The 20,643-nt window shown below is 45.0% G+C and overlaps 1 protein-coding gene across 5 annotated transcripts in view; it reads right to left on the bottom strand.

The window, feature by feature from the left end:
• HDAC4 (histone deacetylase 4) overlaps nucleotides 1-20,643 on the bottom strand; it is a 308,518-nt gene that overhangs the window by 142,766 nt on the left and 145,109 nt on the right. For 3 of the 5 annotated variants that reach the window (XM_075679989.1, XM_075679993.1, XM_075679991.1), the window contains exon 1: nucleotides 1,809-2,345. The exons of the other annotated variants lie outside the window; for them this stretch is intronic. In XM_075679989.1, the coding sequence (XP_075536104.1) occupies nucleotides 1,809-1,848 (40 nt within the window). In that variant the 5' untranslated portion in view covers nucleotides 1,849-2,345. Of the gene's footprint in view, nucleotides 1-1,808; nucleotides 2,346-20,643 lie in introns of those variants that run through there. 5 annotated transcript variants of the gene reach the window in all.

Below are 20,643 nucleotides of genomic sequence, written 5' to 3'. Positions count from 1 at the left end.
CACAATAAAGAAAAATAATGAAACAGACCAAAAATTATAAAGTATTCTTTCAAAACCATGTTCTACTTAATTTCGCAGTAATAGACTGAAAATTATAAAAGAAAATGAAGATCAAAGTTTCATTTTCCGAATTTCGCGCCGAAACACCCAGCGTCGGTATTTTTCTCCTACTTCGGCCCCCCGTGTTGGTGCCCAGTAAACGTTATCCAAACTTTTCAAGTTGAGTCTTTTGCTTATTTACAATACAACGCAGTAGATGTTTATCGACAAGGACTAAACTAGGCATGAGCAGAAAGCGGCAAAATCCATGACGTCATGGCTGGCTAATGCGGGAAGTTCAACGCAGCGTCGCCACACAAGTTCTTTTTGTGCCTTTTCTGGCTTACACCGAGCCTCTTCGCACGAAAAGGGTGCAGTTTATTTTATTTTTTGTGTAGTAGAATGATAAAACTTGACTAATACAGTTCGAATCGCTAGTAGATCAAATAAAAAAAACAGAACTAACCGTTTGGCTCCTTAAAATTTAGTATATTACGAAACTTAGGATGACAGAAATCTGAACACGTTGGTAGGGATTCACATCATGAAGAAGGAAAAATATAGGAGGGAGCATTACGTCACGCAGCCAACCTTGGCAAGCGAACGCTCCGTGAAGCCACAGTTGTGGCCCAACAAGTGACCTCTTGCGTCGAGATCACGGAGCAAGAACCGAGGTTTGCTGACATGTTCGGTTCCCAGCAGCCATGCCAGTAGTTTTTATTCGGTACGCCCTTGTTCAGCTGCCCTGCCGTGGCTCTGCCTGCAGAACGGGAACACTAAAACCAACCGCGCACTTCGACGTGGGATCACGTGTTGGACCACCGGTGGCCCAGCAGATTTCGGCTTCAATCGCGTTGCAGTATGCTCCTTCCTCTTTTTTCCTTCCTCCATTATTCACATAATAAGATCGGTTTACAATACACGGACGCAAGAACGATAAGGACATGGTAAACGTGTGAGGACTGGTGGTACAACAATGGTCGCAATGCTTTTTGGCGACAATGCTTTTTTTTTTTTTTTGACATGTGCTAGAGGACGAGCAAGAAGGCAGTCGCGCTTTTTTTTTTTTTTACACTTTACACAATAGAAGAGAGGTGAGCAAGATGTGGTAATTTGCCGCCGCGCAGAATCCGTCATGATCGAGTTCTCAACGAGTATACCTGCTGGCAAGGCAGACACGACAACATGACAACACGACAACACGAAAACAATCCGCGAGAGACGGGCAGGTAGATCATTATTGCGTAATCTGCTCACATCCGGCATTGTGTACCACCGCGAGCAAATGAGCGAGCGACTCTCCACCTAAAGAAAGGAAAGAGGGATGCATGTCAGGTGAACGGGCGAAAGGACGCGTTACTACTGGCTCCCAGCAACAAGCCTTAACGCGTCGCACAGCGCGGAGAGAGATCGGTTAACACCAAAAAGAGAAACACGCACAAACGCAAGTAAAAGAGAAAGGAAAACAGCGCGTGTTATGAAGTGACATCCGCAGCGGACGTGTTGGAATGCAGCGGTACTCGCATTATAGGTGCGGTATATACAGGAAGCGCCCCACAGGCGAAAAGGAAGAAAATGAGTGTGTGGCAGGCATGAGCGGGAGAGAAAAGTTGCGACACCCCTACGAGTGCGCAATAAAAAAAGAAAAGCAAAGCAACCCCGACAGCACCAACAACAGAACCATGCACGAAGATGCATCAGTGCAGGGGTGAGCGACGCCGGGGCGCCCTCTCCACGGTAACCTGGTAACAGATACGGAACACACATACCTGCCGGCGAAAAGCTCATGCGATGTAACCGGGTCGCCATTCCATTATCCGTAAGCGCGGTGGACGGAAGCCACCACGACGACAACGACGATGGTCACGGCTGAGGAAATAAAACGAATATACTGCGGGTGGCGGTGAGGATAGGGTTGGTTCTCCCTCCAAGCACACTCAGTTAGGCGGCACGATGGACATCCGAGGATCCGCTGTGGTTAGGTACGATCTCCTTGGCGATGACAATCCGCACGCACGAACTTTAGGCTGGCTCCGGGGTTCGGCGAGACTCCAGCGGCTGTCTGTTTTCCTTTCCGCCCAACGACGTTCGGCGCACCGTTCTGGACGATGTCAAGAACGAAGAAACGGACTGGCAAGATGTCTCGCACACACGGAGGTCACACGATCGCCGTGAGGAGAAGAGGCCAAAATTGCAAGAACACGGAAAGAACAAGTGACTGGGCAACCCGCCTCGCAATTATACGGTGCTAGTTGCGCGACGCCCGTACACTGCGTCAACGCCGTAGTACGCTCGATGCACGTCTGCTCGGGATCGACGGGAGGCGGTGGCGCCAAGGTTTGCAAACGATCCGCCAGACGGCGCCCTCGCCAGCAGCTGTTATTTTCAGCGCGCGTGGAGAGAGGACGCCACAGAACGCCCCGCAATTGCTTTCTTTTTTTTTTAAAGCTTGTCACTCCCGAGGAGGTTACATAAAACTTCTGGAGTGGCAGTCCTAGCAACCGCCTACTGGAGCGAGTGAAGCCGCCGGCGGCCTTGTTGCTAGAGGCAAAAGAGCGCGGCTGTAGCACAGGCGGCCGCAGTTCACGCGCGGCGCTCGCCGTGTTTACGGTTCCGCAATGAAGAATAAAAAATAAACCTCTTTAGAAAGCATAGCAGTGCGCACCTGCGTATCGCTGTTGTGGATAAAAAAAAATATTCCTGCGTCGATTTATTGCCGCAGGCTCTGAGAAAAGCTATCAGCGGAACGCTTTGCCAATCGCACTTCCTCGCTTGGTTAAATTATGAACGGTCTCTCCACACAAACTAAACTTGTGTGATGTGAGTGGGTAATGAATATTCAACGCTGTTTACCAACTAATTGCTGTGAAAGATACGATAGGCGCTGTTGTGCGGCGCGTAAAGTGAACGGTCTTCGAAGTCGCGTGGTGCATCACCGCGCAATCCGCGTAAAGCTTTGCCCTGTTCAATTGTGTCGCGAGAATTTCTGAAGTGATCTCTGTCAAATAACCTTTGGTGGATGTTATGGATGACGACGCCGTTCTCGCCGACGTGAATACATACGTCAGCACTCGCCCTTTCACTTTATTTTTTTTTTTTTTTGCGAGGGTAGTTTGAAGTAACGATGAATAAATCCCTGCGGGTATACTTTTTCTTTTCTCCTGTTTCTATAGTACCAACTGATGTTGTATAGTAATTTCTACAGTAAGCAATCTTGTTCTTTTTCTGAGAGAGCGACCGTCCCCCTCGCGTTATATTTGTGGTTGTGTTGTTTATGCGCAAATGCGGTAATTATTCTATATCTTAGAAAGTTAGAGTACAACATTACCTAGCTGGTTTACACAAGGCGCCGCAAGCTATGTGTTTAGCATCCTGTGCAAGTTGATAGTCATATGCTGAACCAGAGCTTGCGTCATGAACTTCCCTGTGGACGTTCTTTCATGTTTCATACGTGCTCACAAAAATTGATGCCACTCATCCACCCCGTCTAGAACTTAGTTCTTATTGTAACCCACACGACAACTGAAACATCAGTCAGAATTCCTACGCAGGCATAGGAACAGCAGAAAACATTTCCAATCGACACCTGATCTTCGTTTTATTCATAACCTACCATATCATGAACACGTGTCATCTTATTTTACATCAGAGCATATTCTTAGCATTCGTGAAGTGTATAACCAACGTCTCTCTGAACTTACATATGCGGAATATTCCAATGAGTGTGAACAATTTTTTACTACTCATTCTAACAGCATTCCTTGATTACGACTTTAGACATTTCACTTTCTCGAAACCCAAAGCTACAACTAACTATGGACAGGAACTCTTAAAATGTCAAATCTCTCATCTGCTAAATAGTCACCCGCAAGTACTGACGTTGATAAAGCACTCTCTGTCCATATCATCATTCAGAAAACAATCAAAAATACTTTCTTGGATACGCTTAGTTATTTCATTTACATATATATGTATGTACACAAGTGTTTATACACGTGCCTGTTCGCTTATGCTCACGTTTGATGCGTACGCTGTAAAAAACAGTATGTTGATTTATTTTTGCTCTCCTTTATTTTTAAGGTATATCTGTTTTCAAATCATATTTGTTTTTCATGCGATCCATTAATTTCTATTGCCTTGCTACTATTTGGCTGTATATATATATATATTCTTTCTAGCTGTTTAAAATGTTATTTTGCTTTTTGTGTTTTCCTTTTCTTTCCAGTGCCGTTGTGTGGTGAATGCACAATGTGGTGCTACAGGCCTAGTCAGGCGACCCTTAACGTCGCTTTTAGTCTCCTGCATCACGACAATCATGTATTGTCAAGCAAATAAAGAAAGGAATGAATGAAAGTGACACATTACACACAGCGTCATCTTAACGCGACTGGTGCAGCTAAGTCCTACTGAGGTGTTGCACTGCCCTCGGAAAGCATGCCGCAATCAGTTAAACACTGTTGCAAGAGCGAAAAACCAATAATCACGACGAACATACCCTGTGCTATGCAACGGCCACTACGGCGTTTCGGGATTCTTGCCTCTAGCAAGATGGCGGCGACCGGCGTCACTCTTGGAGAGCCACCTCTACTCCGGAAGTATATGACCCCCTTGGTCGCTCCGCGTGTCGCTTCCGCCGTAGTCGTAGGGGGTTTACGTAGTCGCGTTACAGGCGCTATTTCACGATGCGAGTCAGACGCAACGACGTTTGACCCACAACTCATAGAAACAGGAACGTATCAAGACAGCGTAAGCGCTCCAGTCGAACATGATACGACAGACGCGGACTAGATCGCGATACGCGCCATTCCACGCTAAAGAGCCGTGAATTAAATGTTTACTTCTAAAAGTGTCATCTCTCTTACTGCACTCGTTGCGAGAATCTCCTGATTCCCTGCTCCTTCGAAATTCCCACAAGATATCATCCAGGAAGACTGCAACATTTCCACGATGGTGTCAATGAGACCATGCATGATCGCCAAGTTGCCTGTCATCCTCGATCTTCCTTTAGAAGCGGGATTTGTATTAACATTATTTGGCATCCAAGCACCGAATAGCATTCAGAAAGAAAGCAGGGGTGGTGCGAATAGTAGTTTATCAGATCGAATCGAATGCGAATCGAATATATTTTGAAAAGTTTGCGAATAATGTGTAGCCTTTCATTATTAATATGAAAGAATATTCACCTCCTAGTATTCACAGTATTAGAGTGTTTCTGTTATTAAACTGCCGATTAGAAAATATCACGAAGGGAGCATTAGAAACAACTAAGCAGTTTATTCGAAAACTGAGGATTATTCGGCTCATGCATATACAGCTTACACAGGCAACTTTGTGGGCCAGTAAATTGCGTTTGTGCATGTCATCCAGGTTAAACCAGAAGTATGTGTACTCTGCGAGGGTCGCAAAGCGAAAAAAAAAAATGACGACGCTTTTCCCCCAAATTAGAATGGTGCGGCAGGTAGCGCCGCTTTCGTAACAAATATAGTTAGGATCCTTCGTTTTCGGGTTTTCCATGTCTTGAATTTCGGGGGGTAAAAATCCGGTGTCATCTTAAAAGAGCAAAACCGGGGAGAAATTGAGGTGTTTGTTGACTGGCAAGAAAATCAGGAATAAACCTGGGGTTCTGGCAGCCTAATGTTCGGGATTTTACCGTAACATTTAGGAACCAGTAACACAAATGGCCTCCTTTTGGAGGCAGATGTTCTACTTAAGCAAACTAAGCCACTCACAGAAATGTGTAATGGCAAATAGAGCCGCTCGCAAAACATGTGACGAACTTACCTCCACAAACCCTAATTTTCAGTGTTACGTTTACAAACAAATGCATTACAAAAAAGGAAGCAAGAAACAAATACAGACGCGTCTGCCGATTTCTCCTTTACGTCATTCTCTGCACTTTTTAACAGAGGAAAGGAGTACAATAACTAGTCCTCGTTTTTAGGCATTGTTATTACGTTTAAGATAAACCATATTTCAAAAACCACTACAACAAAGCTGCAAAAAAAAAAATAGCAAGTAGCAACATCTACATCATAAAAACAAAGGAAGAGACGGGTGCGGTTATCCCTTGTTTACTTTCTCATCTGCAATTTTTATTAGTAAAAACCGAAATCCCCCTCCATTCCACCCTGCGAAAGTGGATATACAGTGAAGGTGGTGCGGACGTTAGACAAGTACCACAAGCGACGTACGCCACGCACGTGTGCGGAAGTGCAGCATACAGCTTCATTATTCTAGGCCGTGCGCCAAACACAAAAGTCTTGTCGAACTAAGTTAATGTTTAAAAGTAAACTGGGCCAGAAAATGCGTAAAGTACGACTTACGTACAAGCTCCAGACACGATAGCTTTGGATTGTTCTTCGAATATACGAGAAAACATAAATCTGTTACGCGGAAACTGAAAGACAAGGCACTTTTCCCCAGCTGGTGTTCGAGATCTGTCTGAGTGGCCGCTGCCGCTAGATGGCGGTACCGTTAGCACAGCATACATCCTCATTCTTGTGGGCCCTCTGCCTAGCGCAAGTGCGTTATTGAAGCATTTGAATGTTTCAAAGCAAAATGCGTCAGAAAATTCGTAAAGTACCAATTACACACAACCTGCAGACACGATATAGCATTGGACTGCAATTCGAATACACGAGAAAACATAATTATGTTGCGCAGAAAATCAAACACAAACACTTTGCCCAGCTGCTGTTTATTTTATTTTTTTATTATTTTTTTTGTGAGCACAGCACGAAAGATTCAGAACAACTAGAGTCTAACAGCTTAGCTGTAAAAAAACGTACACAAAGTAGTGCAGGTGGGCATGCTTCGCTGGAGGTGTGACGCTTTTCCTAAAATCTCGCAAACCCTTGTTGACGTACATTATCATATGCACAGGGAACCCTTCTGTGTCCCTTAGAGGACTTGTCAGGCCTTTCGTTCTCGTCTGTTGTCGACCTGTTTCACTGGTTCCCAAATTACGCTTTTGCAACAAAATCAATGGAATTACGCTTCTTAAAACGCGATGCAGTCGGGTAAACATGTCACAGCTACCATACGCAATGCAGATCAACGTCAGCGCTGCGTCATTTCGCTTCCTAGGGCATTACCGCCATTTTAATGCATGTTACGTGCGAGAAGTGCGTTGCAATGCCCCGTTGTTGTGTTCAATTAAACGGGGATACTAAAGAATGCAACCATTAAAGAATGCTTTCGTTCACTCAATGTCGGTAGGCACCGAACGAGGCATATACTATATCTATATATTAATGATAGTAATATTATGATATATACTAAACCACTTGTTCGCAAAAGGTCGGCCGCGTTCATTAGTTTTGTAATGCCTGTATTTATTATTATTATTATTTAAGGAAGGACAAATTTCGGGGACAAACCGAATTTTACCCGAAAACGAAGGACCCTAAGTATATTGCAGTGAAACGCATTAAGATTTAACAGGATGAGAGCACATATGTGTTGCATCTATCAGTACTACCACTGAATGACTCTGGTACTACTAAAGAATATATGCACTGCCGACATGAGTGAAATTTTACTGCGAGTGATCATGGTTTAGCCGGAACAGTCTGACTCCCTGATATACGCAGCGAATTCTACTTATGTCCACTGTCAGTGGAATGAAAGTTATCGCACCTTTGCTTCGACTTGATGTTTGATCGTGCATAGTCGACGACATGAAGTAATCGAAGACAATTAGAAAAATAAAAAAAACACTGAGATTTTCCAACATTGATTATTCGATTCAAGAACCGAATCCAACAGGAGAATATTGGATTGGTTATTCGAATGGTTCCAACGTTCGCGCATCTTTAACATAATTAATTCGAGTAATACATCTCAGCATAGCTTATTAACGCGAAGCATTGCATAGAAAGCTCTCAGCAAAGTCATATTTTAACTTCCCGGCTCATCATTAAAAAAAAAAATTCTCTTACAAATCCGGAAAAATAATGTTGCAGTCTTAAACTGGACCTAACAGTTAATGTCTGTCATGGTGAAATATCGCGAGTATGAGTGCCGTAGTTAATTAGTGAAATTAGTAATTAACAATTAGTAATTAGCAGCTGTGGAGAGTGCCGGCGAGCGCGCGCCGCCGCGGCTCCAGCGCGTCGAAGGGGCGGAGCTTCGCACTTTTGGTAGCGAGTGGTGCGGCCTTCGTCCTCAGAGGACGCTCCTGGAACCCCGACTATCGCATGTCCACGTGAGTCGCGTTAAGTGAACCCCGACGCCGCAGATGATGCAGATTGACTATTTTAAAACTCCTACGTCAGCTTATCGTTTCGCAATCCTCACAAAATCAAGAGAGTGACATTTATTTGAAATCTCATTAATTAAGTACTGCATATATCTTCGTTACTTTTCAGTATTATAGACATTGTTAGATCTGGTTTAAGACTGTAGCATTATTTTGCAGGATTTTTGAGCGGAATTTGATCATTTTCTTTTTCTCTTTTTTTTTTATGGTGAACCTAACGATTGAATATAACCTTGCATGACCTGGCTGAGAGCTTCCTATGTAATAATTCGCATTCAAAGGATTTAGACTGATCCATATTTAAGCGCAAACGAAAACGATACACACAAAACTGAGTACGTAAAGCGAGCGCGCACGAAACTAACACACGCTCAGCATGTTTACTGATTTCTCATGGGCCCATTTCTGGCCGTGATCGGCTACGGAACCAGATGATTAATATGTAAACTACGACTTGCGATTGAATAAAATTCTTATTATTCTCTAAGGAAAAAAAAAAGAACGGCAGCCATAAGCGATCTCTTCTTGTGTTTATGAGCATCGTCCACTCTGCGTTTTAAAGATGGATCTGAACAACTATGGCCCATTTGATTATTTTTTATTTCGGCTCACGCTGATTTAAATGATTGATTCCTGGGGTTTAACATCCATAAGCAGCACTGGGGCAATGAGAGACTCCACGTACAGTGGACGACTCCGCCTTAATTTCGATCGACGCTTGAAATCACACGAAACCAGCTTACACAGCAGAGCAATACGGTACTTGGAACACCATCACCAACAGAATTCGCCACGTCGCACGTTAGATCGAGGACGAACGAACGAGTAAACGAGCGATTAAATATGAGGGAAGGAACAAACAAACGAATGAATGAATGGACGAACTATATGACTGAGAGAAATGAATTCGCCATGTGTGAGCCACTGAACCGCGAACGTGAGAACAAAAGGCAATCTGTTTGCGGGCGGATGCACGAGATGCCCATCACGAAATAAATAAATAAATAAAGATGCTTGTCAGTTTTACGCGCCCTGCGTACACCACGCGATCTTTTGGACAAGAGACAGAAGAGGCGACGGGAAATAGGCGAGACCAACGAAAGAACAGATGAAGGTAGTTCTAAAAGGACACGCAAAAAAAAAAAAAATCTACAGAAAAGCCGCTTCGCCATATCGCTTCCGGAAGACAAACAGGGCTTGCGTCGAAAACGAAAAAAAAAAAAAAAAACAGGCAAGACGAAAACAAGAACGGAAGAGCGCTAACGTAGGTGGATAGGGACGTCGCTTGTACAGAAATATATCTGTTTACAACATGGCGCTTCGAAAGCGAGTTGCGACACGTTCAGGGCGGAGGCACGCAGCTCGTACCGATCTCGCTTTCAGCGCGCATTCTTTGTCCGCGCAGCGCTGCTACACGTGCCAACGACTCGCGTGCGACCACACCGCTACTTCCGACTGAGCAGTGGTAAAATATTTCAGAATAGGACTTGTTGCTGGGCGAGTTGGTTGGGATCTAATGAATGCATTGTTGCGCCAAAAAAAGGAAAATAAAGACTTGGGAGGGAGAGTACGAAACGACAGATTGAGCGCTGAACTTCAACTGATTTTATTCTTACAGCAGGGCAGGGAAAATGAGCAAATGCGCATGCGTACATAAGTGTTGCCTAGAGCGATTACAGCGACGTTTTTAACAGTTGCAACTCGTTTCCAAACAGAAAAACAGACGTATCACTAATACAACGCGTGCCTCTCTCTATTATGTGATATGTCTCCAAAAGTTCTCTTGCTAACGTATCACCACTCCTGCCAAGCATAAGCCGCGTTGACAAAAAGTCAAGATGCCAGAAAAAGCACACTGGAATGTGCGTGAAATGTGCGACGGGCGTTATATACGAGATACCGCTGAAATGCGGGAAATCCTACGTTGGACAAACGGGGAGATGTGTTAATGACCGGCCCCGGGAGCATGAATTGTATGTAATCAACAAAGGTAATGCGCATTTACCTGCACATTGCACGATTTGCCTGGAAGGCAGATGCCAGCCACTACTGCGTGAGATAGAAGTGCTTGGCAGGAGTGGTGATACGTTAGCAAGATAACTTTTGGAGGCCTATCACATAAAAGAGAGAGGCACGAGTTGTATTAGTGATGCGTCTGTTTTTCTGTTTGAAAACAAGTTGCAACTGTTAAAAACGTCACTGTAATCGCTCTAGGCAACACTGATGTACGCATGCGCATTTGTTCATTCTCCCTGCCCTGCTGTAAGAATAAAATCAGTTGAAGTGCAGCGCTCAATCTGTCGTTTCGTACTCTCCCTCCCAAGTCTTTATTTTCCTTTTTTGACGCAACAATGTATTCATTATTTCAGAGTAATGGCGATTATGCGCTTCGTCTTATTAAAACCAAGCGGCGCTGTGGAAGCCGCGGATACACATCCCATCTTCCAACCAAGGAGGTGAGAGCATCGACGCAGTGCCGTCCTTGTCATTCGCGACCAACCACCGTGCCGTTTGCGGCACGGTGGCAGATGCGGCTTAGAACATGCGCAGCCTACACCACGTTGCCTCAGTGCAATCCAGAAAGGCGAGACGACGTCGATGCTCGTTTTCGAGGCATCCAGAGACTTCTGTTTATACGTATAGCCAGCACCGTGAAACGCACCGGAACCCGACATACGGTGCCCTATGAATATCTACGCAAGCACTAAGACGTTCCGTTTGCTCCAAACACAATGTGGGCGCGGGACCATCACTGTCAACATGTCTCACACTCCGCGCTTTTGCGCATTACAGGTGTTCCTGCCGCTTTTCCTGCTGTCAACCACAGCCTTGCCTCCTGGTGAACCCGAATGCCCTTCCAGCCCGATACCATTGACGCCGCTCTGCTATCAACCGCACTACCCCTACCGTACTGCTCCGCTCGTCATCTCCGCCTACTGCGCATCATCCAGGTCTACGATGACGTCACCAACCACAGTCGATATAAGAAGGCGCCAGTGCGACAGTTTCTTCAGTGGGCGCGGGACCATCACTGTCAACATGTCTCATACTCCGCGCTTTTGCGCATTACAGGTGTGTAACGTTTTTTCCATGTATGCCAGAAGGAGCGACAACCGTTTCCTATTATTGTTCCCGCGCCCACGAGTGCTCCGTGATATTGCTGTTGATTGTTTTTCAATGGGTGTTTTATTACTATGCTCTGGAGATATTGAGTCGAACCCAGGTCCCCCGACTCGTTCTCAGTCCTTGGCTGAACTGCAGTCCTTGCCTGACGAGCCAGGCGAACAGATGAAAGTCATATTTCATATTCTAAAAGATCTTCAGGCTCGATCCGTGCAAGCAGCAAAAAGCCAGTATGATATGGTCACTGACATTAAAGCCATCAAAGCCAGTCAAAAAAATATCGAAATCAAAATTGGCGCCATCGAAAAACGACTAGATGACCTTGAAGATAAAACGGACTCACTTGACCAAATTGATCACGAAATAGCCACCATCCAGACCTCGGTACAGTCGCTGTCAATCACTTCTGCTTCTTTGCAATCACGGCAGACCGAACTTCAAGATCAATCACGACGCTGCAACCTCATTTTTTATGGATTAGATGACCACCGGGAATCGTGGGCTGAATCGGAAGAAAAAATTAAAGTAGTTTTGGCTGACGCACTTGACATCCTTCCGGATTCAGCCATTGAACGCGCTCATCGCCTAGGTCAATACTCGCCAGGAAAACAACGTCCGATCATTGTAAAATTTACTAACTTTAAGATAAAAGAGATAGTCCTTTCTGCCCGGAAAAAGCTGAAGGACAAAAACGTCACAGTTAATGAAGATTACTCACCTGCTACACGTCACGCTCGAAAGAAATTAACCGAGTTTGCCAAAAGTGCATCCGACGGAGGTCCGTATCAGCTCCGATATAACAAATTACTAATGAATAAGAAATACAACATGTACGATCCCGAATCTAACTGCGTTAACGAGCATACGAAGCAACCGCCATCACATGATAGTCATCCTACTAACTCTGTTAAACAGCACGCGCAGAAACCGCCCTCAGCTGATAATGCCGCCAGTTCGGCTCACGGCAGTCCGTAGGGACGCGCGAGGGGATGTGGACGCTCTTTTTCGCAGATATCCGTTCTTTTTACTAACATCCGCAGTATCATCAGCAAACGTGACTGCCTTAACTCCGCCATCGACACCTGCAGCGCTGATATCATAGTATTAACTGAAACCTGGTTACGTCCTGAAATTCAAGACCACGGACTCTTTCTTATTGCAAATAATTTCTCCATCTATCGCTGCGATCGCATTGGGCGACAAGGAGGAGGCGTACTGCTCGCTATCACGAAAAATTGCGCTTCACAGTGCATCCACGTCAACACCCCTTTAGAAACTGTCTGGGCATGCGTCGCCCTAAATCATAAAAAAGTTATTATTGGGGTCTGTTATCGGCCCCCTACCTATACACAGAACTTCGTAAATGAATTACACGATGTTGTTAACATCGTTTCATCCCGTTACCCAAACTGCCCATTACTTTTGCTTGGTGATTTTAATATGCCAAACATAACCTGGTCTAACACTGTCCCCACGATACACCCACCTTCCACGCTAGCTAAAGAATTTTTAGAAATGTGCTCCGTCTTTTCTCTCGAACAGCTTGTAACTGAACCGACTAGAACCACAGACTCTGCTGCTAATACCCTTGACCTTGTTCTCGCTTCACAGCCCGACCTAGTTTCCAACATCACTCACGTTCCAGGAATGAGCGACCACTCTTTACTCTTTTTTCACTTAAATCTCGCACAACCTAAACATACCAAAAGGACTGTAACCATCCGTAATTACAATAAAGCAGACTTTGACGCGATTAATAGAGAATTATGCTCATTCCTTGATGTTTTCCTGCAGGATTTCGACAGCCGTACAGTAGAAACTAACTGGGCAATCTTCGCAGAAAAAGTAACTTACCTAACCAACAAGTACATTCCCATTCGCATCGTAACTAACAAGTCAGACGCTCCCTGGTATAATGTTCATATAAGACGGTTATCAAATAAAAAGAGTCGATTGTACAGGTCGGCAAAGTTTTCCTCGAGTGAAGCTCGTTGGAGTGCCTTCCGATTGGCTTCGAGCGAATATGTATCAGCGCTAAGAAACGCCAGAAACAATTTTTTATGTCACACGCTGCCGTCCATGTTAACAAATGATACCAAAAAATTCTGGCGCGTTATTAACCAGAAAGATGATCACACCATAACTCTTGTAGATAACCCTGGGAATGCCATACCCTGTGATCATATCGCATCCGTCCTCAATGAAACATCTATCCAAAACTTTTCTGTAACCTGTAATGTTTCCCCACCCACTGCACCTTGTTATGATTACCAGGCTATGTTTCCAATTACAATTGAACCCTGTGGCATCGAAACCGTGATTAAATCATTGCGTCTCTCCTCTGCTCCTGGCCATGACCTAATTTCCGTGAAATTTTTGCACAGCACTGTTGTTTATTCATCTATTTTACTAGCAAAACTTTTTCAACAGTCGCTTGACACAGGATACCTGCCCCTTGATTGGAAAGTCGGTAAGGTGATTCCACTTTATAAATCAGGTGATAAGCATTCTCCTCTCAATTATCGGCCTGTTTCACTAACCAGGATCCCATGCAAAATATTAGAACATATCCTATGTTCACAGCTTGCTAACTTTCTTGAGTCAAATTCATTTTTTTCAAGTTCACAGCATGGCTTTCGAAAAACATATTCTTGTGAAACGCAGCTGGCTTCCTTCATACATAAGCTACACCTAATTCTTGATACTCGTTCAATGGCGGATTGCATTTTCCTAGACTACTCCAAAGCTTTCGATAAAGTGTCTCACAAACTGCTACTTCACAAACTACAGCTCATGAACATTGACCCCAAACTTCTTGCTTGGATTGAGTGTTTCCTTAAAAACCGTTCACAATACGTGTCAGCTAATAATCTTAACTCTCACTCAAACCCTGTCCATTCCGGCGTCCCACAAGGCTCCGTCCTCGGGCCTCTTCTTTTTCTAATCTACATCAACGACTTGCCTTCTTCTGTTTCCTCTCATATCCATTTATTTGCGGATGACTGCGTAATCTTCAGAGAAATAACAAGCAGTGACGATGTAACCGCTCTTCAGACTGACCTGAACGCTATTTCATTGTGGTGTAAAACATGGCTAATGGAACTTAACATCACAAAATGTAAATCTCTTCGTGTATCAAGAACTTGCAACAGTATCCCCACTTATTCCTTAGATCATGTCCTCTTAGAATCGGTAGGCTCATACAAGTACCTTGGTGTACACATCACTTCCACTCTCACTTGGTCTGCACATATCACATACATAATTAACAATGCTAATCGTATGCTTGGTTACATCCGCCGCAACTTTTCTAAAGCGCCCTCTTCCCTCAAACTGCTGTTGTACAAAACATTAATACGTCCGAAACTAGAGTACGCCGCATCCATCTGGGACCCTCATCATGAAAACCTAATACATTCACTAGAAATGGTCCAAAATAACTCGGTTCGCTTCATTCTTTCCAACTATAACAGGACCGCTAGCATATCTTTAATGAAATCAAGCCTTAATCTACCATCCCTAGCCTCACGTCGCAAAGCGTTTCGTATCTCTCTGTTCCATAAGATGTTTCATCATCCACACCTGCGTAGCGAATTAATCCCTCCCCCACGTCACCTATCATCTCGATTAGATCATGCCTACAAGGTCGGTGTCCCATTTTGTAGAACTAACGCTTTCTTCCAGTCATTTATACCTCGTACAGCAGCAGAGTGGAATCACCTTCCCGCACTGACAGCCACCATCAAAGATTACCAACTTTTCAAGAACGCCTTAGCTAATATTGTATGAGTAGACACACCTGTTAACTTTTATTGCAATACTCCTATTCCTTGTATCACATTTCCTATTTTTTCTTGTTTTGTATGCCTGTAACCACTCCCCTCTCCAATGCCAATGGCCCTGAGGGTACATGAAATAAATAAATAAATAAATGTCATGCGCTTGTAAGGGCCGTTGAAACTCAAGGTCAACTTCTCTGCACGCCAGTGGACTCTGTTTTGTGGCACCGTGTAGGTCGAACAACGCTGCGTCGTTTTTATTGAGACACAATAGAGGCAACCACGCGCGTGGGTTGCGCCGGCGAAAACAAAAGGCGGAGCTCCCACTGCGCAACGCGTGCAAAGAAAGAGAAACGCGTCGAGTGGAGGAGGGATGGAAACAGGCGCCACGAGGAAATCCTTCGCAAACCGATCCTCGCACTTTCCCCACTTCGGCTGCATAGCTGCCCGCAAACCGACGACAACGAGTCACGAAACATTTCTGGCACACAAACAACACGCGGCATTCACTTGTGCCCACTGAGGGCCGACAAGAAACACACGCTCGAACACGCACACACTCACGCGCAGAGATAGAGACAGAGAGAGAGAGAGACAGAGAGAGAGAGAGAGAGAAAAGCAGTGCCGAATTAGAGGACTTGTTCCGACGACAAACGCTGCTGGCATGCAGACATGAAAGGACAAACCGATAAGCAAAAACAATCGGGAACATCTTTGAACGGAAAAGCGCAAACCACGAGACAAAGCGAGTGACAATTAATGCACACTCACAGCTCTGTTCCCTTCAACGACATTGCCTTGCCAACTAGCCCCGACATGGAGCTCAGGGCGGAATACTAAAAAGAACTTTATAAACGTTATTCCTTCCCGCCAAGCAGTATATATATATATATATATATATATATATATATATATATATATATATATATATATATATATATATGGGGGGGGAGCAGGTCTATTTTTTTGTAAACCATGACCACACGAAGCCAAGAGACAATGAAGCCAAGGAAAGCATCGGGGAAATTAGGGCTAGTTCAAACTGAGACTATATATATATATATAAAAGCTTTCTTTCGGCGCGCGGCGATACAACAGAACGCAGCTGCACTCGGCTTTACGCAGCGCGTCTCGAGCAGCTGACGCTCTTCGCTGTATATAGCGCGTTAGGCTCGTATGCCGAGGACTACGCGATCAATCCAGGTAAAAGGTTTTCACTGCGAGAGCAGAAAACGGTTCATCCAAGACCTTTCGCCTGCTTGACCATGCGTATGCAACGTGAACGCTGTTCACAAATGTCTCGGAATTGAGAGAAATGTGCCGCAGGGCATCGTGCATACTATTGCCGTACACCAGTAAAGACAGAGCCAATTAAAAGGCCATAACAGAGACATCGCTGCAAATGTATGTGCACCAGCTTGAAAAACAAGGAACACACACACACGAGCTCTGCACCACCAAAGCCATCCCGCGCACAACTCGCACGCAGATCGCAGCTGCACAGCGAACGGGGCAGCGCGCAACGCCTCCTGGAAACAGGCCGCGCGTTCCCGCGCACGACTACTACGCAGGACGTCCGATTCGGGAGCTGCACATTATCGCGCGGCGGTCATCAAAAGGGGAACACGCGCGCGTCCCCAGTACACCTCACACGTGCACCGGGCGTACGCGAGACAGCGCCTCGCGTTGCACAGTGCATTCAGCGCATGGACAACGACGACTGCTGCGCCGGCGCATTCCCCTCGCACGGATGAACGGACGAGTGAAGCTATTTCTTTAGAGGAGCAAACAATTAGCGACGGCGCTCTGAGCGCTAATGGGAACCGGCGCAATCAGCGCCACAAGGGGGTGAGGATTTATAAGGCCGCTGGCGTATGTACCATCGTTACATAGGCGCGCATTGATCTCTCGCTCTGCATGCCGTAGCTAATGAGGCAGCCGAAGCCGTCGACGCCTCGATGAGTGCCTCACATCGCATTACACGCGGCACGTCGCGCCCGATGCAAGTCGGCCGGTCTTGCGAGCAGACAGGCATGCACGTATATGAGCGAACACGCGGGCACGGCTGTCCCAGTTTCGGAGGCCGTGTATATAACTGTGAGGCTTCGTATGTTCTGGGCATCGAGGTAATCGATGAGTCCATTGATGGCATCTTGGATCTCTTGCGTTCGAGAGCAGGTCATCTGGAGGTGACAGCCTGTCTTACGTGCAGCCGCGCTGCGAGCACACAGTGTTTCTGCGGCCAGTATCTGAATCGGAACTTATTACAACGTACACGAGTTTAAAAAATAGCACAGCCACAGATATGATGCATCTACAGATAAAACCGGTAAAATTCGTTATTGACCTGATCGCACATTGCTTAACGCAGATAATTAACAATTGCATTTCGTGTGCCGTATTTCCTCGTAAAATGCAATGTGCAAAACTTACAGCAATCTACAAAAGAGGTGATAGGAATGACCTTACAAAGTACCGTCCAATCTCTATTCTACCAGTCTTTTCAGAAGTTCTTGGAAAAATAATTTTAACGCGTTTAATTTCATTTACTGATCGGTACAACATGCTAACTGGCTCGCAGTACGACTTCAGGAAAGATAAATCTACAGAGCTGGCATTGCTCATCCAGAAGGAACAATAGTTGAAATGTTTGAAAGTCAGAGCTTGGTCCTTGGTATCTCTCTAGCTTTCACAAAAGCATAATAATAATATTTGGGGTTTTACGTGCCAAAACCACTTTCTGATTATGAGGCACGCCGTAGTGGAGGACTCCGGAAATTTTGACCACCTGGGATTCTTTAACGTGCACCTAAATCTAAGCACACGGGTGTTTTCGCATTTCGCCCCCATCGAAATGCGGCCGCCGTGGCCGGGATTCGATCCCACGACCTCGTGCTCAGCAGCCCAACACCATAGCCACTGAGCAACCACGGCGGGTCAAAAGCATTCGCGCATCTTAATCACAACATACTTGTGAAAAAATTGGAGCACTATGGCATTCGAGGAAAAGGTCTGTCACTCATTTCATCATACCTTCAGAATCGGTCACAGTTTGTCATGATTAATAGTCACTCTTCTTTAGTCAAACCAGTTATGTTAAACGTTCCACAGGGAAGCATTTTGCGTCGTTTTCTCTTTGTTCTTTACATTAACGATATTGTTAACATTGATCATATCGCCAAGTATATATTATGCGCTGACGATACAAGCCTATTTTTTTACCGGCTCGGATGTCGCATGCCTATCTTTTCGATCAAATGAAACAGTTCATCGCAATCACTTGTGGGCTACAAATAATGAATTAAAGCTAAACATTAGTAAAACCAAAGGAGTTTTGTTTCATCCACGAAACAAATTCTGCGAAATCCCACGACTACTGCTAAACGATTTCGAAATAGAAGTTGTTTTAAAACCCTTGGTGTGATTTTCTCCAATAATTTTTCCTGGGATGCTCGCATCAATTACCTAATGAAAGAACGGTCCGAAGTAATCGGCCTCATGCGTCGACATTGCTTTACGTTCTCTCTTTCTATTACCAATGTTTTGTACAATGCTCTATTTTCTTCTACGCTAAACTATGGTGCGCTAGTTTGGGGAACAACTAAAGAAAATATGAAGAAACTTCTTTCACTTCCGAAGCGTGCAATACGCCTTGTTTTTAAAGCTCGTTACCTAAGTCACACACAGGACATGTTTAACAAGCTTAAGCTTGTAAACGTACAATCTCTATACAATTTCAGGCTACTTCGACAACATAAACTGGAAACAAACAAGAAAAATAACCATCTGAAATCACTGGCGAAGTTGTAAAAGAATTCCCCTGCATAAAGCACACGCTATCCCGAAACATGGAAAGTTGATAGGTGCCGCACGACCTACGGTAAGCCAATGTTAAAGTACACATTACTGACCTTGTTGAATGAGTTGGCCAAAAATGGCACGGATATAGAAATGATCGCTCTCAATCAGCTACGCAACATAAATGTATAACTCTCCATTGTTATATATTTTTTTTTCTTGAAACACTACTTGTATTTCCTGTACTTCTTTTTCCTCGTTTCTGATCCAGTGAATTTCCCGCGATGTTTCTGTATATTCATGGAGTTTCTTTATGCACATATTTGCCTGTTGTTTGCATTGTTTTTGTATTTTCTGTAGTTTTTGAATTTCCTGCAAGTCGACTTTCTCCTGTGCTTCTTGTATGGAACTGATGCCACTGTATGCCATGCTATGGTACACGGACCCAGTCAAGCCTTTTCAGGCTTTTTGTCCGTGCTCCAAACATTTGACAGATGTTGTTGAATGAAGATGCCACGGGTGGAGGACTGCGTTGATTTCATTATTTCATTTCTGTGAGTGAGTGAGTGAGTGAGTGAGTGAGTGAGTGAGTGAGTGAGTGAGTGAGTGAGTGAGTGAGTGAGTGAGTGAGCGAGTGAGCGAGTGAGTGCGTGATTGAGTGAATAAACGAGTGCGTGAATTAGTAAGCGAGTGAATAAGTTAGTAAGCGAGTGAGTAAGTGAATGCGTGAGTGAGTGAGTGAGTGAGTGAGTGAGTGAGAGAGTGAGTGAGTGAGTGAGTGAGTGAGTGAGTGAGTGAGTGAGTGAGTGAGTGAGTGAGTGAGTGAGTGAGTGAGCGAGCGAGTGAGCAAGTGAATGGAGTGAATGAATGAGTAAACGAGTGAGCGAGCGAGTGGAGTGAGCGAGTAAGTAAGTGCATGAGTGGGTGAACGAGGGAGTGAACGAGCGCGCGAGAAGAGTAAGAGAGCGAGTGAGTGAATAAGCGAGTGAGTAAGTTAGTAAGCGATTGAGTGAGTGAGTTAGTAAGCGAGTGAGTGCGTGATTGAGGGAATAAACGAGTGAGTGAATTAGTAAGCGAGTGAATAAGTTAGTAAGCGAGTGAGTGAGTGAGTGAGTGAGTGAGTGAGTGAGTGAGTGAGTGAGTGAGTGAGTGAGTGAGTGAGTGAGTGAGTGAGTGAGTGAGTGAGTGAGTGAGTGAGTGAGCGAGCGAGCGAGCGAGCGAGCGGGTGAATGTAATGAATAAGCGAGTGAGTTGGCAAAAAATAAAATTAAATGGTGGGATTTTACGTGCCAAAACCACGATCTGTTTATGAGGCACGCCGTAGTAGGGGACTCCGGAAATTTACACCACCCGTGGTTCTTTAATGTGAACCTAAATCTAAGCACACGGGTGTTTCCGCCCCCATCGAAATGCGGCCGCCGTGACCGGGATTCGATCCCGCGACCTCGTGCTCAGCAGCCCAACACCATAGACACCAAGCAACCACGGAGGGTGAGTTGGCATCCCTGTTAGTTATGGTTAGATATATGGTTTGTTAACGGACCCATAAATAACCCTGGCACGAGCTATTAGACAAGGGATAGAAAAGAAAGCTACACAAGGAATAATGGCAATAGCAAAAAGTGCAAATGCACATAATAAAAA

Source organism: Dermacentor variabilis, chromosome 2, assembly GCF_050947875.1.
Source record: "Dermacentor variabilis isolate Ectoservices chromosome 2, ASM5094787v1, whole genome shotgun sequence".
Taxonomy (NCBI): Eukaryota; Metazoa; Arthropoda; class Arachnida; order Ixodida; family Ixodidae; genus Dermacentor; species Dermacentor variabilis.
This window is presented reverse-complemented; position numbering and strand designations above follow the sequence as displayed.